Source organism: Haliotis cracherodii, unplaced genomic scaffold, assembly GCF_022045235.1.
Source record: "Haliotis cracherodii isolate W230 unplaced genomic scaffold, xgHalCrac1.p SCAF_7, whole genome shotgun sequence".
Lineage (NCBI taxonomy): Eukaryota > Metazoa > Mollusca > Gastropoda > Lepetellida > Haliotidae > Haliotis > Haliotis cracherodii.
In genome coordinates, this window is record NW_027266330.1 from 37,414,104 (window position 1) to 37,441,812 (window position 27,709).

Here is a 27,709-nt window from a genome sequence, read left to right on the forward strand (position 1 = left end):
ATGAACCCTTGATTTTCCGGTGCAGCGTCGGTTATTTAAGAAATAAACGAGGGATATGAGTTGTTTATTGTACAATAAAACACTACGGGGAGAATAAATAATGATTTATTCTCCTTTCAGTGTTTTATGTACGATAAACAACGACTACGAGTCGTTGATTTCTTACATGAGATATCAACATCACGTACAGCCTCTTTGAAGATGTTAGTAAAAAGTACACGCTTTAAAGCATATTTACCTGTATTTGAATAATGGTGACTCTCTGAATAGAATCCAACCGCGGCAATGTCGGACATGTCCCTTTTATGAACAGGGGGGTAAAAATTTGGTCTTTCCATATTCTCAGAATTTTCAAGTCTGTTATCTGTACCCTTTCCCCACGATTGACATATATATCCCACTTTTGGAAGCGATCGTTCGGCCATTGCGATTATCTACGCTGCCCAAATAGATCCATGGGGAACAACTCACTACTCCCCTCTCAAAAATAACGCCGTCCAATTTGCGAGCGCTTGTTCGAATCTCCAGAAACGACGTCAAGATGGAACAATGTTTTATCGTGAAATAAACCGCGCTTCGTTCTTTATTGATCTTAACGATTTGTCGCGTAGCTATCTTATATTGACAGTTAAAAAACACATTTGAACGCTGGTATGATGGCCATCTAAACTGTTGCTCTTATTTCGATGTCTCTGCATTGTGGATATACGGTTCATTTTCAAAATTAGTAATCTACGTACGTGAAAATAAGTGCACCTACATCTACGCGAATAACACTGGCAATCCTGCAACAATCCTACATTAATAAAGGTTGCTCTTATTTGAGGCAAATTACATTAATTTTTGAATAATTTTATGAAATTCCAGCATTAAAAATCAGAAACGGACTATTGATGTTAATGTTATCAGACTCTACAATATAGGCGAAGAAGCGAAACGGCTAAGGTAACGAATCTACTAATAATCAATGTACAGCTTTAGATTTGTTTTCTGTATGCGTATATACTGAATAAAATGTAGTGCAGATCTGTGTAATGGATGCAATGCGATTTAAACACTTGACCATTGAGGTACAGTGTCTTAATATTATAAATATACATGTATATCATCAATATATAAACACTACGTACCTTTTCACAACAAATAAGTTCAATTAAGTCAAAATGAGTTGAATTATATGCCATGATGCTTATAGACAAACCTTTATGTATTTGCCAAAGAAAAACATGAGTTTTGAGCAAAGGAAAATATTCTCGCCCATGGGCGAGTTTTAATTTTGAGTTTTCGAAAGATGTTTTTACATTTTTTTCCTTTTTATAAAATATAAAATACAGGCATCCATTCAGACATGTATTACTTTCCACGTCGTTAATGACTCTTCTAAGAAGACACGTGTTGGACTTTGACATTTCTTAAGCCCCTATAAATATATCCACACAATTGCCTCAAGGATTAATATAATCTTGCACATACCATGGTCTCTACGCTCTTAAATCCAAGGGGCACAACTTATGTATGGAAAGAAATTCATTATTATATATAGACGAAGCACACGCGCGGCCTGCAGACAAGGGATCGTCAGTGGGGAGCAATATGAACTGCACAGGTATTTTAATAGCGTTCCTGGCTGTTGCATATGTCCGAGCCGATGTACAGGACGACTTCAAGTACCTAACCTCCATATTTGCCGGGGTGTTTGACAACATCAATCAATATAACAATGACATCAAGCGTGGTTTGCCTCCTCAAGATAGACACCTCCATCTCATAACATCTGTAGCAGCTGAGGATGTGCCAGTCCTACATGGTCGGACAAGTTTCTATCTGGAACAATATCTCAATGGAAACCAAAGTGATCTCATCAGACAACGAATTTACAGCTTTGGACTCGATGCCGAGAATAGAATTAACTTGAAACTCTTTTCTCTGGTTGATCAAGCTAAATTCGCCCATGCCCAAACTAACTCTCCACTCTTCAAGCAGCTGACTATGAAAGACATTGTGTATGCATCAGGGTGCGATGTTTACTGGACACGTGTGTCCGACGACTTGTTCAGAAGTAACATGTTCAACACATGCATTGTTCCCATAGGTGGAGCTGAGGTAAGCATCCCCTGGACAGCTTAGAACAAAGTTTTTCCTGAATGTTTTGGACTCATGATATAAGGGAAACGAATGTTAGTACAAGTTGAATTTACTTCATTATATGACAAGGAGCTTAATTACATTCGGGACCCACTGTGAGTCTAGAAATCCAGATACGCTATAGTAAACATAACATCATCGTCGCTGATGTCATCACCATTGGTTCATAATGTCGTCATCATCTGTGACAAAACGTCATCTTTATTGGCATCATAACGTCATTATTGATGGCGTTGTAGATCTCAAACGCCATCATTATTAATTTCATAACGTTGTCATTATTTATTTCAATGTCATTATCATTAGTTCCATAACGTCATCATCATTTGATTCATAACGTCATCCTCAGCAGTTCCATAACGCGGTCTTCATTAGTTTCTGAACGGCATCATTAGTTTCATAATGTAATCATCATTAGTTTCATAACGTGGTCATCATTAGTTTCATCACGTCATCATCGTCAGGTTCATAAGGACGTCATCAATAGTTTCATAACGTCATCATCATCAGTTTCATAACGCCGTCGTCGTTAGTTTCATAACGTGGTCTTCATTAGTTACATAACGTCATCATCATTAGTTTTATACCGTCATCATCATTAGTGTCATACATCACTGATTCATAACGCCATCATCATTAGTTTTATAACGTGATCATCATAGTTTCATAACTGCATAATAGGTTTCATAACGTCATCACCATTGGTTTCATAATGTCATCATCATAGATTCATAACGTCACCATCGTTAGTTTCATAACATTTTCATCATCAACTATGTTGTATTCACTACATCAACGCTTTGTCATCACCAACCTCATTGTTTCAGGTTCTCATCATCGATAAAAGTACACTGTCATCGACGTATTTAACAGCTGATGAAACGTGGATCTTCATTAAGAATGGATCCGTGCTCAAGGTGTACCCCTCACCCTACAACATGACAAAGCAAATCTCCCACCAGCGTCCCATGTACGTACATGTTAGCGAACCGACTACTACTACTACCACTACTACTACTATCTCATTGAAATCAAATCTTAGTTCTCGCTGCCGCTAAACAAAGATCTGAGGACATCCCATTATGGGTCACGTCAGACCGACCTTGCGCGAACTTTGACCGACCAATGAAATGACTGACAAGAAGTCCACATTAGCCAATCAGAAGGCAGCTTTCTCGTGCTTTTCGGCACTAATTTCAAATTGGCGACAACGCTTCGACACATATTTTGACAAATTCTCGATAAAAAATTTGAAACCTAAACAAAAGAACATTCTGGAATGGCTAATAATAATAATAATAATAATAATAATAATAATAATAATAATAATAATAAAGGCAACAAACAAGTTTAGATTCATATAATGTCTGTATCTCAATAAAATACCTCATAATGGTAACATAAAAGTGAAAATTGATATTTTAACTGGATCCAGATCCTATATGCTTTACGTGCTCACACCAAGGGATAATGCAGATCAGTTAATCGCCCAAACCAAGTTAAAACACATCTGTGACGTCATTCTGTTGTTTGAACGCTCCATTATTTTTAAGGAATGGAGAGTTGCTTGTCAACTGTACATTATCGTGAAGCAGCATTTGAATTTTTCAAATATTTTTAACAACAGAATATTTTGTCAAAGTGTAAAAGTAGGGATGAGTTTTAAGTAGGGGAATAACCTCGTAACTCTTCATTCCTTAAAAATAATGTGCCTCGGCCCCTACGAGGCCTTTGCTTTATTATTTTTAAGGAATGGAGAGTTACTCGGGCATTCCCCTCTACGGAATGACGGGGATTGTGCAGAGCGTGGCCCATTCTCGGGGATTACGCCAAGCATTTGCAGTGACCCGCAGATTGGGTAGTAGGGTACACATACGCCCTAAAGTCACCGAGTGCGGTCAGTACGGAGGTCTGTTATAAGCTAAGACACACACCACTTTTATCAGTTGGACTTTGACATCCTACACATATGCTGACTCGCTGTGTAAGGTGATGTTAATGCCGGATTACTGACAACGATCATGTATTGTCATACAGGGCATTAGTTTCCCAGCAGCTAGGGTATGCGATGTCGACAGGGGATCGCCCCCTCTCCAAGTCCATTTCACATGTCACCTACATAAAACAGAGACAGGATGAAAATGTGAAGTAATCACGCTCTAAAAGACCCTGTATTATGTGCAGTCAAACACCGATATGTCGAGCTTACGGTTGTCTCGAAGTAAAAGCCTAGTTTTTTATTTATCATTTTCGTTTTTGTCGAACACCGGATAAGTCGAAGCATTTACGTATGTCCCTTCAAATTCGACATTGTTGTGTTTGACTGTACTCTTAATATAAGTCGGGGATACTCGGAAGTAACTTAAATTTCAAACTTGTAAGATATATTAGTTTCAAGTAATAGTTGTATGATAATAATACACGAATTGGGAACACATTACAAAGTATGACAGTAGATGTTATGAACTCCAATGATCTTGGAGAACGACATGGGTAAGTAAGATGGTAAATTTCGGGAAGTTTTTGGATCAGTAGTGGTAATACCGCAACGATGTGTCAAACATTTATTAACTCGACGAGACATACTGCATATGAGTTGAACCATGGCGAAAAGAGACTGTCCCACTCCTCTTGCAACGCATGGCCAAGTCAACAACACGTGGCCATCGAGCAAGGAGATGAGCTACATACGGATGATTTAAAATCTTCTGACCAGTAACTCGAACTCCAGTAGCCTGCTGAACGTTTGCAGCAATTTTATTCGCCATTTGAACTTCGTTTAGTCTGGCTTCGAAACATTGATCATGTACTCCTGTCGTTGATCTGAGACGCCATGAACGAGGTGCCAACATATTTGGTTTGCTGGTACCTGTTCTATAGTCTTCTTAACACAGACTGTGAAACATTGAATGTATTGGTCACTGCACGTTGACCTCTGCCAGTTTCCAGCATGCCAATAGCCTAGAGACGCTCCGCACGTTGCAGAGGCCGCGTCGCTTGTTCATACACAAACAATGAATGAAAAAAACATAACTTTATGATAAGCAGAATCAATAAGACTGCCAGAAATAATGGTCCGCAGAGATTAATCGACCTTCCTTGGATGTGTCAAAATCAGGAATAACACTGAGTTACTGAGTGAGACACGTGCAAACTATATTAGGATGAATTTTGGTGTTTAGTTATAAGTAAACATTTTTTCATAGAATGTTTGTCGTCCACATCTTTGTTCTAATGCTTGGTATTAACATACATATTTCATAATCCACTACTTTTTTTAACATTAACCACATGTGTATATGAGCAATTAAATGTGTGTTGTCTGCACAGTTCAACTGTTTTACAAGTAATATTCAATCTGAATTTTCAAAGGAATATCTGATCCTGAATCCAAATCCCAGATTCTCCCCGACTGGACTCTTGGTCTGTCTGTACAATGATATCTGCTATTTCTCTCACATTAAACTGAAATGCAGTCGTGAGAAAATTTTCAAAGCGGCGTTAAACCAGAATTAACTCAATGAATATTTTTAATATGCAGAAAACATACCGATGTATTTTCTACAAAATGGTGTTGTTTTACGCCACGGTGGAGGAAATACACACATGTCTGAAAACATAATTTATACATTGGTATAACCCAGGAAAAAACATTATATGTCGCAATATACCACTATTCATTATCGTTATTTCATTTCAAACGGATTGGGAGTGAATTTTGTTTAACGCAAAAGTTGCCTTTGAATCAGACATCTCATTCTCTCACCATCCTTCACATGTGTTCGCCTCACTTGACGCAAGTTAAATGATTTGTTTGTTTCTTTCTTTCTTGTTTAACGCTACAATCAGCAATGCTCCAGCTATATGACTGCGTTCTGTATATAATCGAATTTGGACCAGAAAATTCAGTGATTGACATTATGAGCATCGATCTACGGAATTAGGATGCGATAACATACATCTATCAAGTCAGCGAGCCTGACCACCCGATCTCGTTAGTCGCCTCTTACGACAAGCATAGTCGCTTCTAACGATAATCAGGGGCTGCTGAAGACCTATTCCAACCCGGATCTTCACGGGTTTGCAACGAAGTTAGGTGATGCTGAGTCCTGGTGCATGTATCACATGCGGTGTCTCTTAAAGCAGGTGGCTTGGTACGAAGTATGCCTGTGTTCACCCAACAGTTAATGGGTACCCGGTAGGATCAGATGTTGCTGTGAATGTTAAGCTTCTAGCACTATAAAGCAGCTTAGATTGTATACTCCCCAGGGAGCTGATACTGAAAGTCGAATACACACTTATCCATTAACCGGTGTAATAATGTAGCGCTTAGAGGTAAGAGGTACATGTAATAAATATATACATACAGTAAACTACGTTTAAACCGAACACGCTTATACCGAACTGACGGATATAACGAACTGTTTTTGTGTCCCGTCCATTTCCTGTAAAGAGGCTGTATATGTGACTAAAACGAACTACGGTTAAAACGAGCTAAAATTAATTGTCCCTTTTAGTTCGTTATAACCGTACTTTACTGTATTATTAATGTGTAGATGTTTATATACTACATATATGTGAGCTGCAGTACCATCGACGAAACCCGTGAAGATCCGTAGTAGAATAGATCTTCAGCAACCCATGCTTGCCGTAAAAGGCGACTAACGGGATCGGGTAGACAGGCTCGCTGACTTGGTTGATGCATGTCATCGATCCCAATTGCGTGGATCGATGCTCATGATATTAATCACTGGATTGTATAGTCCAGACTCGATTATTTACAGACCCCCGTCATATAGCTGGAATATTGCTGAGTGTGGCGTTAGACAACAAGCCAACCAACTGCCATCGACGATCGCTTCAATTGTCCCTCAGGACCTCAAACAGCCTCGTCTAGCCTACACTCGACTGCTTACAGGTCGCTGTAAATAGCCTGGATAGATACCGCTGACTGTTAAACACCCTTCACTCTCATTTTCATATGCCCTTATCTTGTAGTGTCTGGATTGCTGAATCAGTATGTATATCACCAGGCGGGTGGGGCGGGATAGGATACTTGAGCTGGGACGTTAGTTAGGACAAGGTGACCAGGTCAGGGAGATATTTCGAAACTGACTGAACATAGTACTAATGTATGCATGTACTGCCACTGATCATGGCATGTGTACAATCACGGTGATGTATTTCATTCGTCATTAGTATTACTAACCATGTAGGGTATGTGTTCTGAATAATGATAATGGCAATAGTTCGCGTGAGGTGTGACATCATCATCATCATCATCATAGAGAGAAGTCCCATTCACTGTCTGGGCTGCGTAATAATAATAATAATAATAATAATAATAATCATCATCATCAACATCATCATAATATAATGAAAATATACAAGAGAGCCAGGTGAGCCAAATCATAATAATAATATGAATATTGATGTTAACCATACTAATTATACTAAAATAAGATGGTAATGTCATTATTTAGCACGTTATCAGTCACATAAAGATGTTAACTTTGAACCCAGCTATATAATACAAGAAAACAATGGCGAGGACTCTGAGCCAGGTGAAAGTCTAGACACAGATCCCCCCACGCATGTTCTTGTCCCTGACTTCAGTGCGTGTTCTATGCGGTAGTTAATGCAGGCAATATCAACGAACACGTTACCACCTGCTGAGTGTCATCCTACCTTCCTCTGGCAGCAATATGATCACGTGGAGGTTGCAGACACCACAAGTCAGGTCAAACACCCGCCCTACTTGTATAACACATATATATATATATAGATATATACTCCAGCTGACCGAGCTATGTAAGTAGTCTTCTATGAGCCCGGGTCAAACAAGTGAGGCGAGCACATGTGAAGGATGGTGATAGAACGCTTCTATTACTTCAATGTTAATGTTCTTCGGCTTGTTAGAAATTAAAAATATTTATTCATTAACAATTAATATCTTCAAACAAACATTCTCACAACAAATAGAATGATAATTGTGAAAAAACAAAAACAAAAAAAAACAGACAAGAGATAACAAAATCGGCAAAAAAATCTCAGTGTCCTTATCTCAAGTGGCCTAAGAAGATCTCCGTGTCCTTATCTCAAGCAGACAAAAAAGATCTCCGTGGCCTTATCTCAAACAGGCAAAACTGATCTCCGTGTCCTTATCTCAAGCAGACAAAAAAGATCTCCGTGTCCTTATCTCAAGCAGACAAAAACGATCTCCGTGTCCTTAAGTCAAGTCGACTCCAACAAGTCTACTGGGTTCCAGGAACTCCTTAATTCAAATACAACATAAACAAATAGGAAAATCCAAACCGACCCAAAGTAATATATTTTTGTCACATTAAGGCTAAGTAAACATGGGGGAAGTACAGTATAATGATTGTCTTGCAGGATCCCCGCTTCCCCTTCTGAAGTCGCCTCCACCCAGTTGAAAGGCTTCCAGGACATCCTCAACGCCCTGGTCCAGGGTCAGCCTGTCCGGTACTACTTAAAGACGTCGGACTGCACCGTGTCCGGGGGAAAGGGGGCGGGAGCCCTACCTCAGATGGGAGGCTACATTGACACATTCGAATACTTCAACGATCCAGCATTCGGGCCCGTCCCATACTTTGGCTTTTCAGCATTCCTCCCAACGAGAAACGCCAGTGGTTTGTAGTTTGTCTGTACTGGGTGTCAGTTGTTAGAGCTTTGTGTCACCACGCCGAAGGCCCGGGTTCGAGTCCAAAGTCGCGTACAATGTGTAAAACACTTGAATGTTGCTAAGGTTGTTAAAGATGAAACTCACTCACTCACAATATATGACGTACATGTAAGGACATTTGGGCAATGTCACGTTCTCCTACGAAACTACTATATAGCAGAAACATGGAATGTTCAAGGAAATATAAGATTGCAATTTATAACTGTCATTTCGGATGTGAAATGTCGATTATCTGCCTCAGTCTACCTATTACTGCATCCTGGATTATTCAGTGTATGATAGATCCTTGAAGATCCGAGTTAGAATAGGTCTTTAGCAACAAAGGCTTGTCTAAAGAGGTGACTATGAATGTCTTAATAGGTGTCTAACGGGATCGGGTGGACAGGCTCTTAGACTTGATTGATGCATGTCATCCTATCTCAGTTGCGTTGATCGATGCTCATCGTGTAAATCACTGTATTGTCTGGTCCAGACTCGATTATTCACAGTCCGCCGTCATAAAGGTGGAATATTGCTGAGTGCGGTGTTCAACAACAAAGAAACCAAACATTGTAGCATGTCAACATGTTATAATGTTCAATTCCCCGAGTCCATTCACCACCAAAAACGAGGCTGTCGTGGACTGGACTCCAAGATTCACCCATTGATATTCTGACAGCGAGTGAGTGAGTGAGTTTGGTTTAACGCCGCTTTTTACCAGTTATATCACGGTGTATCAGCGTAATATGGGCGGAAAACACGACAAGTAGTATAGGTAATGGGGGTTCTGGACCACTTCCACTGGAGCAGGATTTATATACCTATACTGCTACTACAGGGGGAATTTTTTATGTGAAAATGACTATGCGATTCAACGATAGTCATGAGTTGTATTAAACGAAACATCAATATTAATTAATAATGAATAAAATTTACTATAGCCCACGAGGATATTGGAAAGGTGTAGGAGCAATAAAAAAATTAGCCACCGCGGCTAAGGTATCTAAAGATGTGGCCAAGGATTGGTTAAAGAAACAAGCGTTGTGGCAAATATATTTACCGGCACCGCGTTATATACCGAGGAAGAAGTTTGATATTTTTACGACGAATGAAGTTCATCAGGCTGACCTCTTGTTTCTTCCTCACGATAAGGTAAAACGCAAAACGTATAAATACGCTTTAACAGTAGTGGATGTGGCTAGTCGATACAAAGAGGCTGAGCCATTAACCTCGAAAGATTCAACAGAAGTAGCTAATGCACTGAGTCGCATATATAAACGCGGACCGCTAAAATGGCCTAAGCTATTTCAAGTAGATCCCGGTCGCGAGTTTATGGGATCGGTAACTAAACTGTTAACAAAGCACAACGTCAAAATCGTCCGTGGTGAAAGAGAGGCCCACCGCAGTCAAGCTAACCGGACTCTAGCGGAACGTTTGTTTGGCTATCAGTATGGGATCGAAATGAAATCCGAGCGATTGAGATCAACCGAATGGGTGACACGATTATCAGCCGTTGTATCAGCGCTGAATAATGAAGTAACGAGATTAATAGGGAAGAAACCATCCGATGCTATTAAAATGAAATCCGTGACTTCCGAATCTTCAGCACCGAGGAGAGGCAAAGAACAAAAACTTCCGGATAGAGTAAGGGTAAGATATTTATACCAGCCCGGTGAACTCGAAGGAGGCCTACGTCGCGCAACCGATCCCATATGGTCCCTCAAGACGTATAACATTAGTCGATTGGTTACGAAAGAAGGAGAGCCTATTCTTTATTATCTTCAAGATGGACCGGGTAGGGCATTTGTACGAGAAGAATTGTTCATAGTTCCCGACGGTACGGTATTACCACCATAACCATAAGCATAGGTAGTTACACCATCATTATCAATCCATCTCTTTGTATCTAAGGGGGATAATGATGTCTTGTTCATTCTTAATCCATATATCCTATGATCATAACTTCTTAAAGAGTTCATCTCGTGTTTGAACGTTCTACCCTTGAATAATGATTCTTTATACTGTTCGTGTTTGATATGCTTTTTTACAACATACTTCTTAACGCCCTTGGCTTTTCTTATCTCTCCATTATCGGACTTTTTTATAGAATACATCTTAGGTCTTAATCCAACATACTCCGCTATAGGGGTCCCAGCACATTCATCCTTCATCTTACCTAACACCTTTTTATTTACTACGCTGTGCAGTGGATTATCTTTAGGGTAATCGCTCGTGTCATACATATCTATTTTTTCTGCCATATCTTTATACACATCCTCGGTTTGTATTTCCATCAACAAAGAATCGGTGTCGGTATATAACACCTCGCATCTATCGCCGTATTGCTTCTTAAGTTCGTTGTAATAAAAGTCATACATTAAGTGTTTTGACAAGTCGAGAATACTCATACCGACGTACACCGGTCTGTTGAATTTTATATTACTCTTCTGCATATGCAACGCGCCTAAGTCGTTATCGAATATCTTGCTTCTGTTAAAAGCCGGACTGGCTATAAGTTTCCTGAGTCTTTCTTCCTCATTAGATCTGACTAATTTAACATCAACACGCTTCCTTAGATTCTCCATAGTTTTACCGAATACCGAGTTATTCATGAGCTTATACAGATTCTTTTCGAAATCGCTGGTAGCTATCTTTCTTAAATCTGTGTTCAGCCTTATATAGGGCTCCATCCAAGGGCTTTGATCAAACTTTAGAACTCTGTGTATTTTCTTAAGTTTCATACCTAACGATAGATACAACTGGAGATTTCTGTAGTGAACTATATATTTTGTCTTATCCATCAAATTTGGTACGAGTTTTTCTACGTTAGCTAACCTACTATTACCCATCAAGGAGCGTTGATATTCCGACATCCAGTCTTTATTAACCATTAATCTTTCGGGAGCTAGCGGATAACTGTTATGGTCTTTATGTAAGGAACTCGGATATTCCAAGTCAACTTCTAGTATGTACCCTTTATTCGTATCATTCACATTGATATCATTGACCCATTCAAAACCACCCGTGGGTAAAGGTTGACTCATAGCCCATCCGTACAAATTGTTAGCGTCGAGATATAATATGTGCGTGTCGGGTTTACTCGGATCGTATCCTTCCACTAATTTATTATTAGCCTTAGAATACCTTTTCGCTGCCATCGATATACCCCCTCTTAATCCTTTCTCAATAAACAAGTGCATATCGTAATCTGTGAGTAGTTTTAGTTCTACGCCGGTCTTCTTCAACAATGCATCCCACGATAGTCCGGGACTGGAATAGTACCATGCAGGGTCCAAGCCGTATTGTTTTAAACACGTCTTTCTAAATATCTCGAATATATCGGCGAGTAACAGTACATCGGTTTTTAAGTAAAGATCGTGATAATCGCCTAAATTCTTACAACCTAATTTATCCCAGACCGTCAGAGCGTGTTCATAATCGGCATCTGTTATTCTAGATTCCGTTAAGTTACTATAGAATGATTCGAGGGGTGGTAATTCAGTTTCTTCGAATCTAGACCAATCATCCATATATTCGTAAGGATATACACCTTTTCTCAGCAGCAAATGACGAGTTATCTGATCGGTATATTTATTTGTTATAGCGAAGTCATCGGGATTGTTCGCTTTAGCTAAATTGTCCAGGGAAGATAACAGAAACTGTACGGAGTCTATGAATCTAAGCCCATTACTTTGCTTTATTCTAGATTTCCCATCCTTGTCCCTATAATGTATAGGTTTAGTCAACGAGAACGATATGTATTTTTCCATATTGTTAGGAATGCACGTTAAACCGCCGTCGGTCTTTGAGATAGCTTGCATAATGAGATGTGAATCGTATCCTCTAAGGTTATGAAACACAACGGGGATGGGTATTGTTTGAGCATTCATTTTTAGTTTCAAGTTACACTCGTTATGAGCGGCTCCCCGATAATTACCCGTGACGTGACAATGATCTCTTACGGAATCCCCATCCAGAGGTTTATTACAAACGTGACAACTCGTTGACTTCTTGTGGGCCCTCCAATCATCTATCGACATACGCATGGGTTTCTTACACGATAATTCTTCCCTGATTATTCTCTCTTCATTTTGTAGATATTCTAGGAACTTTCCCGCTGCATCGGGACCTCTGTAAATCACGGGAGTGTTTGTTTTCCCATCATACCTTACTATATATCCAAACCCACAAGGAATATGTTCTTGAGTTTTGTACGTAAAACTACTCTCTTGATTATTATGGTTGGTATTTTCTATGGGCTTGATAAGCGCTTCGAAGTCGGCATAAATTACGTACGGTACTGGCATTTGATTACAATAATGTTCAAATTTTAATATATTTTTTCCCTCTTTAGGCATATCAATCCTGATAGCGGTCTGTCCAACACCTCTACAGTCTTCTTTATGCGATTCTAATAGATCTTGTCTGCTGTACCCATGCAGGCATCTTTCGCAGAAATATTTCTTTTCCTTATGTTTTGTTTGATCGTATAGCACCCTGTTTAAACTCTTTATCCACGTATAATGATATTTTCCATCTTTTTCGATCAGAAATGAATTGATTCTGGGAATATGTTCCGGAGCGGAGCTTATCCTGTGTACAACAATTCCTTTAGAATGTCCGAAAACATTTATAGCTAAATTATTTTGCTTTTCCACCTTATCAATTTGCGATATTGGTGTAGGTTCGTCTATACCAGCGAAGTTGAGTCCATCGTTTTGGGGATAGCTAGAAGGTCTATCCGGATGCTTGTCTACGGGGAACAATGCAGATCTTATCATCATTCTTAAACAGTCATCGGATTTATTTTTTACGTTAATTATAGCTTTTTTCTTCTTATAATACGGGGGTAAATCTATATAAGATCCACCTTTGAAAGGCATATAATTCGCTATATCTAAATATAAACTATCGATTCTATCCACACCCCAACCCGAACCTCTATTAGTCCAGCGTTCTAAAGTTTCCTGTATCCTCTGAATTGATGTATCTAATGATGCGTTTATAGTATCGGATTCGGTTATAACTTCTTGATTGCTACGGAAATATGGTTCGGTATATTCGACGCTATCGTCTGCGTTACTTTTACTCAATGTCATTTTAATCGTCAGCTGGTATTTTATATTTTGTAAATCATCTAATTCCTCATTAATTTTACTCGATATGATGGGCTTAATATCGTTAACATCCATGTTGGAATTAATATCCATCTTCCAACCTCTTAGATATTTACCAACGCCGGCGGATGTGGGTACAAATATTAATTCTTGTTGTTGTTGATTATCATCATCCTCGTCTTGTTCTTGTTGATTATTATCTAGTAAAGCGATCAATTCAGCTCTTCTCATTCGAGAATAACCTCTCAGCCCACTGTTTCTCGCTCGAACTCTGAGTTCTCTAACAGTCTGGGGTGGTTCCAAACCGAGTAAGGTAATCAATTCAGCTTTTCTCATTCGAGAATATCCACGTAGACCACGTTGCTTTGCCATAGCTTTTAACTCTCTGACAAAAACCATTGTGGTTGAATGGTATATGCAAAATGATTCATTTGTCTAATTGGTTGTTTTCATATATCTAAATACGTATCCTCCCCAACCTATTCCTCTCATTGATGTAATCTCTCTTCCTAGCATAAATAATCTGGTTCCTGACCCTATCAGCACCGTGTTTCTTACATAAACAATAATGACCTTTGACCCCTATCCCGCATTCAGAACACGTATAGTTTATGTGTCCACGTTTGATGTAATAATTGTGTATACCGCAGTAAACATCAACACAGCGGCGGTTACATAGAGTCGTCTTCCCTATGAGTGTAAACTTGCAGTTATTCATGGTATATACATCTATCATATCACTTGTCTAAATGCAAATTACATCTAAACTAGTGTATAGCTGAAAATCAATACAGCGGATAACCCAATAATAACAAATGCGACCTCTCGGTCTTTCTGAGCCTCTGACGGTGTATAAAACTGACTCATTGTTGGTATCGGTATTGGGTCGAGTTTTTTCCCATAAACGAGGTAGTATTCGTGCATGGCGGATTCGACATCCTTAAACGTTTGAATTGAATGTCCTTCCTTAATCAGTTTTTCATGAATAAAGTCTAATCTCTTCATTCTCTGCTGCGTATATTGTAACTGGGCTGCTTGGTATTGTTCTAATGCTTTGTTATGTCATTTACGCTCCTCTTCAACTTCTTTAGCGTTTGATTCCCTCATACTGGAAAATAAATAATTACTCCCCGAAAAAGCTAGAGCATTAACAACAGCTCCACCGACCATCATCGCAATTGATGCCATATGAATATAAATATTCAAATGTTTAATTACTTCATTATGTCTTCCGGGATAAGTCCTTGTTTGATGAGCATATCCTTCGTTGCCATTGCTAATCCTATATCCAGAACCATCATACCTATATCAAATCCATTAAAATCTAGCTTGGGAGGTGTGGCTTTAGTAAGCATTTTAGCCATACGGGCATAGCCAATGGCCAAGCCGGTGACAACCGCTGAATGATACGTCGCGTTTATCAACATTTTACCGTCTGTAACTGGAGTAGTCATGCTTCTTATAGCATTATATGTGGACTAACCTCTAATTGAACTTGTTGTTGCGGCGGGGGTGACGTTTTCTCTTCTTCGGTCTTATAAAAGAACCATACAGCCGCTATACCAGCAACTCCTACTAGTGCCCATGTTTTAATCGGATTTGAATTATTTATTAATTTTGCTTTGCGCGCCAGCCCTCCCTTCCTTCCTGCGGCTATTTTTTGGGGGTTCTTAGTAACTCTAGCTTGTTTTTGTGTTTGTGGTGCATCCTCATTCACTTGTGGTGCATCCTCACTCACATGTGGTTCCGCAATCTGTTGTGGTTGCGCAATCTGTTGCGGTGTCACCTGTTGTGTCTCCATTTATATTATTAAGTGGGCACGTATGTTTAAATTGACAATACCTAGCCGTTATTAAAGCTGTGGTGAGCAGAGCTAAGAACATTCCGAATCTATGATAAAACTCACAGCTAACTGAGCTTATAGCGTGTTCGATGAATGGGTCTTTCTCTAGAGATTCGCATAAATACATGCGATGTTCTGCCGGGATGGGGAGAAACGTACTAGCTACGACTGTGTATAGTTGTAATATAGACGACCCTATAGTTTTAGTCATGGTAGCTCCCAGTCTAGACTCGTAACGCGCGTACAGTTTTTTAATCTCTTCGTCAGTCATGTTATCAATTTTTTCGATGGTATAATTTTCTCCCAAATATTGGGAACATTTTCCACCGGCTACCAAAGCCGCGAGTCTTTCTCTATGTTTATCTAAAGATTTATCTACATCAGGATCAGATTCTTTGAGAATTTGTTCGATGAGTTCGTCGCATTCCATAATGTAATACCTAAGGAGATATTTAAGTCTAACATAATATAATATGACGTATCCAATACATCCGGTAATAATGAACTGTTGCGAAAGAATGATGATTTCGAACCACAATTTATGTAATATTAACCGCTAATGTTCAATTTGCTACATTTTTGCTACATTTTGCTACAATTTTGCTATAATTTGCTATAATTTTGCTACATTTTGCTAAGCAATTGCATAAGCAGCTGGTTGATCGGTTTTTAATACGAGTTTACAGTGCTTCGTTGCAGCTAACACTTTTCTGACTTTGTCACGTTCATTCTTGGTATAAATGACGTCATTTTCGCGTAAACATTCCTCGAATGAATCTCGGTCTTTGCAATGAAACAGCGCTACCCATTTGGTCTGCTCTCTGAGATCTTTCAGGACAGAGTTGTATTTTTGAGTAAGTACCCAAACGCTATGTTGAGTATGCCGACCGGAGAATGCTAAATACGAAAGCATATCTTTCTTTTTTGTTAATTCTTTACTCGCGCTGCAGTCATCTATTACGAAAAGGGTTGATTCTCCTTTGTATTTTTCGTGACATACTCGGAGACAGTCTTGTAAACGATCGCCCGGATCGACTCTGTGTATTCCGTCGTCATTCATTACCCAATCTCTCGATAGGTATGTTTTATTAACGCTTATAGTCGGGCACAGAATAATAATATGATCGAAAACGTCCCGATAATGACTTTCTAAAATATCTAGAATAAAAGCTGTTTTTCCGCAGCCCGTTTGCCCGCATATGATAGCGCAGTGCGGATCTTTAGGTAAAAGATTATCAATAGATTGCTTGCACGAATCTCCCATTTTGTATATTAAGTTGCGCATCCATAATCACGTACAAATATATGTTTAATTTACCAGCTGATTCGAGGAGCTTCGATATCTGTATGGTGACACCCTCGCTAGCATTTTCTATTCTCCTCCCACTGCCGTGTAATTGGTCATCGTCCGTTGTTCGCATGTCGAGCCATAGCGCATACTTCGAGGTGAGGTATTCACCCATCGATACACTCCCGAGAGACAGATCTTTCACGACCGCGTTAACTTCCGGAGAGCGTTTTATAGAAGGAAGTTTTTTAATCTCATCCCACTGGTGATGCGATAGCATTCCTTGGCTATATAGTTGATTAGGAACGCCCTCAATAGTCAATTCTACTTTCGTAATCTTGGGATTGTACAACTTCTCGGTATTTCTTTTAAACGCATCGGAGGGGTCCTCGAACAACATTAAAATACCCTTCAACGACCTCGTGGGGACGTTTAGATTGATATTCCACAACGTATCTTTTTTGTCCCTCGTGATCTTTCGGTGTCGCAGCACGCGATCGTACAAAGTGGCTAAACTTCCCGAATACTGGTTACGAATTTGTCTGGCTAATTCGGGATCCGTTATCATATCGTACTCGAGCGAGATATTGTCAATGGAATAGCTAGCATCTACATTAGCGGATCTGATTACTCTACCGTAGTCGTTAAAAGTGAGTTCGTATTCTAACCTATCGCCTAGGGATGCTTGATAAAATGGCATGTGGGAATCTAGTAATTCAAAGTCTAGGGGAATATAGAATCTGTTACCTAATGCGTCGGCAACGGCCTGATCTTTTACGATGGTACCATCACCACTAGAAGCATCTACGCGCAGTCTCAATGTGTTCTTATTACAAATACCTTGGTACTGTAAGTTTTCTCGCTCTTTATCCGTTCTCCAGAGATCTATGTAACAATAGTATACATCGCTATCGTCGATACTCAAAACCTCATTACCGCTAATTTTAATAGCGATTTTCTTAACGATAGCACGACCTAAGTTCTGAACCGGCTCCCTGTTAACGTCGGTAGAATTCAAAACAATCATAAATGATAGTCGGACAGTTCCCGGAACTAACACATCGTGTGCGCCGAGATTAGGAAAGCGAACCAGAAGCGTTTGATTCTGATCGATGGTACTAGGGTTATTAGTTATAGTTACAGACTGACGAATTGCTTTGACCCCTAATGGATCCCGAAATCTACGTTGTGGGTTTAACTTGCGTCCGTATTGCGAAGACATTGTTATATTGAAAACATGTACCCTATGTTTAATATAAAAATGACTAATTTTGAACATAATGACTTTGATCTAGATAACATAACTGATACTAGTACCATCGAAGAGGGTACTGATGAAACAAGCTTTATGATCCCAACCGTAAATGATGAACTTTTACAATCAGCCGTTGATGATTATTACGATGCATTAAAAGATGATAAAAATTATGTTATCCCAATAGGTCGTGACTATTCAAAGTTTATGCTAGATAGTAAAGGAACATTGCGAGTACGTGACTCTCCGCATATTGATCTTATGCATTATAATACTCGTAAGCCCCTAGCCTTGTCTACTATAGCCGGCAGATATAGCCGCCAGTTTGTTCGTGATAAATTAGGTTTTGTAGAATACGGACGACTTCCCGCGAAGACTACTAAGGCTCTTCAGACTATGAGGAAAGAACTCGTTAATACAGATGATTTGGAAGCAGCCTCGATGGTGGCCTCGAACGGACTCGGAGAAATCTTAGATACCTATTACGATAATTCCACGTTACAGGTACCACCATATTCAGAGTTCAGTATTAGGGAATTACGAGGTCTTGACAAGGCAATGCAAACTATGCGGGGAGAACTCATCAATAATACAGCCAAGCTATCCGAAATCGACAAGCATATAGCTCAAGAGAAAACAAAACTCGAACAGGCGGGCGATGAGTTCAGTAGACGCCGCGTTGCTGAAAGATTGCGTAACCTAGAAGAGGAAAGATTGGCCTGCCTCGAAGCTGCTTCCAGTAATAGAAAGGCACTTCGTTCGCAAATCAGTCGTATTCGAGAAACTATCAATCAAGTCCTCAACGATGACACTACACTGGCCGATAAAATTAAAACATTGTTCAGAGAACAGGGAATAACAATTGCTAGTATTTTAACCGCGTTGGGATTTATCATATCGACTTTGACTCTCTCGTTAACAGGTGGTGGAGGCAGATCACCGCCTAACGATAAAAACGGTATAAGAGAGTGGATAAAAAAGCATTTAAAAGCATTAGGTTCAGCACTGGGAAAGCTAGCCGAGAAAGCCGCGGCTGCACTTCCCGGTATAATAGGGAGTGTTGTTTCCTGGCTATTGAATTTATTAGCTAAGACCACCACTTGGCTTAGTCAAAACTTGTGGGGGTTGATCGTAGCAATTGCAGGGTTGTTGTACGTATTCGCTAAAGACTATTTAACCAAATCATGAGTAAGCCAACCGAGACTCCACCCACTACAAGCGCTGTTTTTTCATCGATATGTTGTTGATTTTTAGCCGCAATATGCGGTGACACTTGCGCATCAGTAGATGGTTGCGCATTAAAAGATGTTTGCGGCTTGACTATTCCCTTTTCACCCGTGATCGTTTGCGTTATTAATTCGACGTTCATATCTGAATTTATACTTGGTTTTTGTTGATCGGTAGCGATAACAATTTTATTATTATAGCCTATCACTTGACCGATCTTAAGTTCCATATTACTCGGAGACATGTATAGTCCCGGCGCATAAACAAAGTCCACTTTGGATTGAGCGTACTGTAATGCATCTTGAAAACGCTTTATAGACGATGGTATGTCAACTGGCGAATTAATGTCGTCCTCCACGTTTGCGACAAACTGTTTTTGCGCATCGAGCGCCGTCCCAGAACCGATAATGGACGTTCGTGTTTGAGATTGCGCTCCGAGAATTGCCCATACATAAGTTCTTATCAATTCATTAACTCTTACAAATCCTGGGTTAGTAAAATTATTTTCAGTTTTATCATTAAGAAATTCATTCCAAGCGTTACAGGTATCGTTCATTTGTATAAATTTTGTAACAATGTAAATTAAACCACTCTTAAAACTCATAATATCCCCTCTCCAATCGTTACTATAAAGTTCCCAGCCTTTATACCAATCACCGGTTTTATGCCAATGATCATATATTCTTGCGTAAAGTTTGCTGGTACTATACAACTTACCAAAATTAACTGGAGGTTTATTAAGTACTTTATATACATAATCGCTTTCTTCTTTGACGGATTTATTTTCCTCTGTGTAAGGAACACCTAGACCATGGTTTGCTCCTTTAATACGCCAATCTTTACTCGTAGAAACATTAAATTCCTGACAAATACGCTCATACGCGGACCTATCATAATTATTATTTGTGGAATTCCACGCTCGATCCTGCGGTAATGGAGCACTAATTTCTTTAAGTATACGTCTAATCTGATAGTACACGTGAAATGACATAACAGACTTGTTCAGTTCAAATCCTGGAGCGTAAAGAGATACGCCACATCCCGTTGTGGCACACCATATGGCAAAGTTTAACTGATTCTGCCAAAATTGCATTGGATTGTGAAACCAATCGTGCACCATTTTATCGCTAGTTGCCGTGACTCTGTACTTTTCAAAGATATCGGGGAATTTAACTAAAAATTCAGCACCAGAGGCAGTTACTATAATCGATTGATTAGTAATGTAAGTTGATTTCATATTTAAGTTATGATATAGTATCATTGTATATTTAATATGTATGTTACACTCCCGGGAATAACAAATGGCCAGTCTATTGAACTGCTTCAAACTATCGATAACTCGGATGGACAACTCGAAGTAGCTCTATGCGATGTAACGTATTACCAACGGTGGACCAATATAAGTGCTGCGAGAGGTAATAATGAGATATTTTTAATGGGTGACAAAGGTAGAACTATTAATATACCTGATGGGTATTACAGCGTAAGCTCACTCAATGATGAATTTTTTAGTTCTTATGATGAATAGCTTATTCCAATAGGAATAAGTCTCACACAAAATGAGGCGACTGATACAGTGAAATTCATCAATGGAAACAAAGATATAGTTATTGGTGAGAACTTAGCATACACACTTGGATTTAATCGGGCAATAACATTATCACGCGGCTTAACAGTGATTTCAAGGAATACCGTAACTGATTTAGTTCCCTATAAAGAGTTGTTCATCCATCTTGATCAAATAAGCACGACGGATAATATTCAACTAGAAAGTCCTTCAACTCTGCTCAGAAGTGTTCCGGTCAAAGATGTAAAATACAATAGCGGTAGAACGGAATCTTTCTCATCATTACAATATAAAAAATTAAAGCGGGGTATTATTTCAGACCTCAAAATTTCTGTATTAGATGTAAAACACCAACCTGTGCATGTAAGATACTTAAGTGTAACACTCCATATTATAAATAATGGTTGATTCCATATTTAAGTTATGATATAGTATCATTGTATATTTGATATGTATGTTACACTCCTGGGAATAACAAATGGTCAGTCTATTCAACTGCTTCGTACTATCGATAACTCGGATGGACAACTCGAAGTAGCTCTATGCGATGTAACGTATTACCCACGGTGGACCAATATAAGTGCTGCGAGAGGAAATAATGAGATAATATTAACACATGAAGGAGATAGAATTATTACTATACCTGATGGGTATTACAGCGTATGCTCACTCAATGATGAATTTTTTAAGCCTAATGGAGATAGTCTAACACAAAATGAGGCGACTGGGAGACTGAAATTATCTCCTGGAGGAATGGGTGTAATTCCTTACAGGAACTTAAGAATTACAATTGGATTTGCAACCAATTATACTATAATAGTTGATTCATCAAATGAGGGAAATACATTACCCGACTTAGCTCCCTATAAAGAGCTGTGCATCCATCTTGATCAAATCAGCACGACGGATAATATTCAACAAGAAAGTCCTTCAACTCTACTCAGAAGTGTTCCAGTGAAAAATGAAAAATACAATAGCGGTAGAACGGAATCTTTCTCATCATTACAATATAAAAAATTAAAGCGGGGTATTATTTCAGACCTTAAAATTTCTGTATTAGATGTAAAACACCAACCTGTACATATAGGATACTTAAGTGTAACACTCCATATTATAAATAATGGTTGATGCATCAGGCCCTGGAACGATAAGACAATGTAATACAATTGCGCTTTCCGATCTCGGAGACACAGAAGGATTCGATAAACCCGGTACCAATGGTAAGTTATACGCTTTACACTTACACGATAATGTATACAAGCGGAAAGAAGTCACATTCGCGGGTAATCTAGAAGATTTAAGCGATGTCGACGTTAGTAGACTCCTTAAAACCACTCCGTACAATATTATTTACAACAGTGAGAATAAATGGACTATGGTCGAGGCAAACATCAAGTGGCTACTGAATATCGTCATTACCCCACCTTATGCGATGATGGGTAAGGGACATAATTTAACTAAGATAATAAATAGTGGCATCGTACTCGCGGCCTATATCCCGTCAAAACGAAAAAGTGTGTTAGTCACTCCCCTGCCAGAAAAACCAGGTCATATGTTATATAGTCGTCCGGCAATCCAAAATGTTAGTTTAAATTTGGTTACAGAATTTGATGATATTAAACAGAACTTGAGTGCAATACCTAATATTTCTACGCTTATTATTGAAGTCTTGTTCGGAGATGCACCTGTAGATGCCTTCGAAATATTACCAGGTCTATCGATTAAATGGCTCAAGAAACACGAGCGTCAACGTTGCAGTATTATTCATGTCGGTGCATCACCCGTTACATCCCTCGAGGGGGTTCAAATTATTAAAAGTGGTAGTATTTCCCTTTCTAAGATATTCTTGCCGTATAATATACATTTGATAAGGTTGATGTATACTCTCAAAACATTTAAGCAAGACCAATTAAAGACTATCATATATTCGTAATATACACTATGAGTTTATATCCAGCGCTCGATGAAATGATGGAAACTGTTGATGGATTTCGATTACATCAAATAAGCGACATAAAACATCGAATAGAAAAGGATAGGGAGTGGAGACTTGGATTGTATAAAAAGTATCGCAGAGCCGTGAATGCTCTGGACGGAGTTGACACCGCTCTTGTAGTAGCTGGCATGGGACTCGGTGTAGCCGGTGTAGGTTTACTATCAACTATAATTGCCGCGCCTATCATGCTCGGCATGGAAATAGTGGCTGGAGTCTCGGGACTGGCAGGAATAGCGATAAAATTGATTTCTCGTAGGTTGCAAAAGAAAGCATTAAAACACGATAGTATTCGGATACTCGCCGAAGCAAAGTTGAACAGCATCGAGGATCATATTTCGACAGCAATGTCCGATTGTAAGATATCCGAGGATGAGTTTCGTTTAGTGCTGTCGGAACTCACCAAATACAATGAAATGAAGCAGGAGATTCGATCAAATTCTCATAAGACCAGTGGTATTAGCGAAAACGAGAAAAAAAAGTTCATAGAACAAGGGAGGCAACAAGCGCGTCAATTATTCCGTGCCAAAACCAAAGAACTGGTTGGAGATTTAAAATAAATTGCTTACTATCGTGTGATTACATTTAGACAAATGCTTACATAAATATATAATAATGGAAAAAACTATTAAATGGAGAGAATTACCACAAGGGTTTTATTATATCAGTGATGTCAAACCAACCAAATACGGTAATCAAGTGTTTCTTATCAATTTACAAAAAGAGTGTAGTTATATAGTCTGGTCTCCTAGTAAAATGAACGAAGAACTTAATAAAAATGTTGAATATCGCTTTATCGATAAAAATAATGAAGAATATTTTTATTACCATTTAGACTCATCTAAAGCAATGATTGGACCCAGGTATTGGTGAGCTGGAGCTTAATCTCATGACTATCGTTGAATCGCATAGTCATTTACACATAAAAAATTCCCCCTGTAGTAGCAGTATAGGTATATAAATCCTGCTCCAGTGGAAGTGGTCCAGAACCCCCATTACCTATACTACTCGACATGATGCAGGTCTCAGACGTTTACCACTCTGGTGAAACCCACGAGCAAAGGTATGGTGCTGTCAAACCAAGAAACATAATCGGGCGAACCAGGATACAAACCCACAAAGGTGTGTTAGTGGCGTGCCCAAGGGGTACAACTCAGCACAGCGAATTGCGACACCTTAGACGACTGGCCACCCGTGTCCCCGTGATATCACTGACCACAGGCTTTACCTAAGTGTTGAACGTCTACGACGTGTATCCCTGCAACGTAACTATGTGAAACGTGGTCAGCAATACTCCAGCTATGACGGCGGACGAAATAATAGAAACAAAACATGGCTGACATCATGAGGTTCGATCAAGTTGGAATGCGATTTCTTGCACTCATCCAAAGTCGAGTTGAGGAGTGAATGTATGTCGTTTAAGGCAACAATATTCCTTCATCACGGCGGCCTGTAAATAATCAAGGCTTCACCAGGCAAACCAGTGACCGAAACCATGAACAACGATTTTCATGCGGTCAGAATATTTCATAATTTGAATCTGACCCCCCTGCACCATTTAGATAATAAGTAGTGATCTTTCAGAGCAAGACTTTATGGTTAGTGCATTTACCACTATCACTGAATGATGCACTCAGAGTGATACTGTGCTGCATCTATGCTTCGAATGTGGTTTCGAAACCTCGATTATATTCACTGTTTGTCACCATCATATCCACGTGTTTCACCAAAATCGGCTCTCCTTTGGCCTTGCATTCCATATTAATCTATTATGCCTTGACTTTCCCTGGCTATTGAACAAAGCAGCGTTAACCCACACTGTCCGAGCTGGTTATCTATGCCTCGTGTTGTTCTCCAGGAGGCCTGTTCATCCTTCTGAAGGAGGGTCTGGTGTACAAGACTGGTGATGTGAAGCTGAGACTGACCGCGCTATCCCCAGACTACCAGACAGTTCTCAACAAACAGAACCTAGTTTGTACAATTGGCTCCAGTGGGTCAAGGTGAGACATGTTCATCAAATTTCAAATCGCACTACTACATGCTAAAATATTCTTATTTTGGGGTAATCTTAAAGTATCTAAAACATTCAGATAATTTCATTGTAGTTCTTTTAAATAGTTCTTAGGGGGTAAAAATGACAGCTGGACTCAAACTTGGGAATACCACGTCACAGACAAGGAGAGACTGATTTCCATTTTGCATTTGATGTGTTAAATGTTTTAAGGACAAGGATGTTTATAGGAAAATAGGTCTATATCCTTATGTTTGCTTTTCCTTATGACAAGTAATCAATCTTATCCATTCATGTCACAGTGGATCAGCCACGTTTTTCTCCGGAGAACGCTCAGTCAAACAACTGACGAATTTCACCAGCTTTGTGTCCATACTCCAGAATGGTGGCAACGTGAGATTCATTGCGAACTATGGCCTTTGTAATATGGGTATAAAAGCAATTGGCGGAGGAAGAATTGAAGGTAGGTAGTTTTTATTTTGTATTTGTCTTTTTGGTTAACGCCCAAATCAGCAATGTTCCAGCTTTCTGGTGGCGATCTGTACCACAATCGAATCTGGACCAGACAATCATGAGCATCAATGCACACATTTGGGATACGATGACATGCACTGAACCAATTAACTGAGCCTGAGCAGCTGATCCATTAAGTCGCCTCTTACGATATACCTGCAGCGTAAGTTAAACTTCTTGACCAAACTCTCGTGTTCTCATTTACCCAACCAGAACAGAAATTGCCTTCATCTTTCAAGGCGAAACAGATAAGCATGGAGGAAGGGGGCACATTTTGGAGATGCCTGCGTCTTGCCCAAATGTTGTGTCCCCCCAGATTTGACATCGATACGATATGTGAGGAAGTCCCGCATTTCTCTGATGGTATCCTATTAAACTTCCAGTGACATTTACTTTCATGTTTGTCCATCTTTCCTGAGCATCTGAGGGAGTCAGTGAGTAAGTTCTATGCAGCTTTTAGCAACTGTCCACCAGTATCACGGGAAATGGGCTTCGCACCATGTGAGGAATGGAACTGAGCATTTGAAGATAGAATTGTAAATGTGTCTATAGTCACCCCATAGTGACAAATGGAACAAAGTATGAACCATATTGCGTGGAATAGTGGTGTGCAGGGTAGAATGTAATCAAATTTATTGAGGGGTGCTTCTTTCTGCGGCTGCATCGTTCTTTCTTGGGTTGCAAAAATTCAAACAAAGGTTTTGAGGTTTTCGGAATCCACATGGTGTTCTTTCCACTTGTCGCAAGTACGTTCTCTGAATATGAAGAAGGTCCTTCTTTGATTGCATTCAGGATTAAGTGACGTGCACACTTACATGTAGCATGTGTCACAGGATTTCGGAACACTAACCTGTGTGGAGTCATCGCCTCCAGCATGATGGCACCAGTGTTCCTTTTATCGTTCACTTCATGGTGTTTGAATCTCTTTCCAGATTTTGAGGTCTCCACTGACGGGAATATGGTGAAATCGTCACAATACAAAATCATCACCAATTACCAGGGGCCAGGCTACGTAGAAGATATCGTCATCGGCAGTTTCTACTCCAACAGCAGCGCCATCTTCATCGCCTCAGACGTCATGGTGAACACGGACAACGCCGTCTACGTGGAAGAGATCGACTGCGAGATCAACGGCCTACGGCCTGGGGGAGGCGTGTACCTCTTCCAATTAGTGTGATACACAGCTGACGACGTAGTCCGCAGTCAAGAACGTGACCTATGACAATATCGCCGTCCCCTGTCATGACTCTTTCAATTGTGTTGATAACAGTCAAATTCACTATGCTGCTCTTCTGAGCCCCCTTTCTCTTTGTAGGTTGTCACTACACTACGATACTGACCTTTCATCTCCATTTAAGCATACCAGATAACATAACCTTTCCTTCTACACTACAACACACGTCCTGCATGAACTCGTTGACAGGTTGTTACAGTAATTATCACTGAAGAGTGTGGTCCCTTATGCCTGGCAATACAAAATTAATACATAGTTTAAATCCATGAAGGATTATGTACTACTTTTCAATCACATCCAATTATAATTAACATGTATGTGGATTAAAGGTGCTTCTATATACTCTATATGTCTTTGGACACATGCTGTTTGTAACTCAATGCACCGATAGGTACGTGAGGGTCTGACTCGTTCAAAAGTGTTTTCGGATTCCGGTAAATCTCTTGATTATTAAGTAATGATCGAGGAACAGCTGCCTGCTATCAAGTGACCTGTATACGTTCCATGGTCTGAATCATGTTTCCTATCAGATACGATTCCCATCTTATTTCACATAAATTATAAGTCAAGTTGAATAGTTTGTTTGTTTGTTTCTTTCTTGTTTAACGCAATATTCCAGACCAGACAATCCAGTGATTGACATCATGAGCATCGAGCCACTCAATTGGTATACGATGACAAACATCAACCAAATCAGCGAGCCTGACCACCCTACCCCGTTAGTCGCCTCTTACGGCAAGCATTGGTTGTTGAAGACCTTTTCTAACCCGGATCTTCACGGGTCTGAAGTTACATAGCTTCAATTAGCAGGATTTAGTGTCGACATGTAAGGAT

At 39.6% G+C, this 27,709-nt stretch overlaps 1 protein-coding gene across 1 annotated transcript; it reads left to right on the forward strand.

Annotated features, from left to right (window-relative positions):
- Positions 1–1,584: 1,584 nt before the first annotated feature.
- On the forward strand, positions 1,585–27,361 carry LOC139448229 (uncharacterized). Its single transcript, XM_071229747.1, has 6 exons — positions 1,585–2,103; positions 2,973–3,115; positions 8,539–8,795; positions 24,976–25,117; positions 25,431–25,591; positions 26,574–27,361. The coding sequence occupies exons 1-6, from the start codon at positions 1,594–1,596 to the stop codon at positions 26,816–26,818; spliced, it is 1,458 nt and encodes a 485-aa protein (XP_071085848.1). The 5' UTR covers positions 1,585–1,593; the 3' UTR covers positions 26,819–27,361.
- The last annotated feature ends 348 nt before the right edge of the window (positions 27,362–27,709 follow it).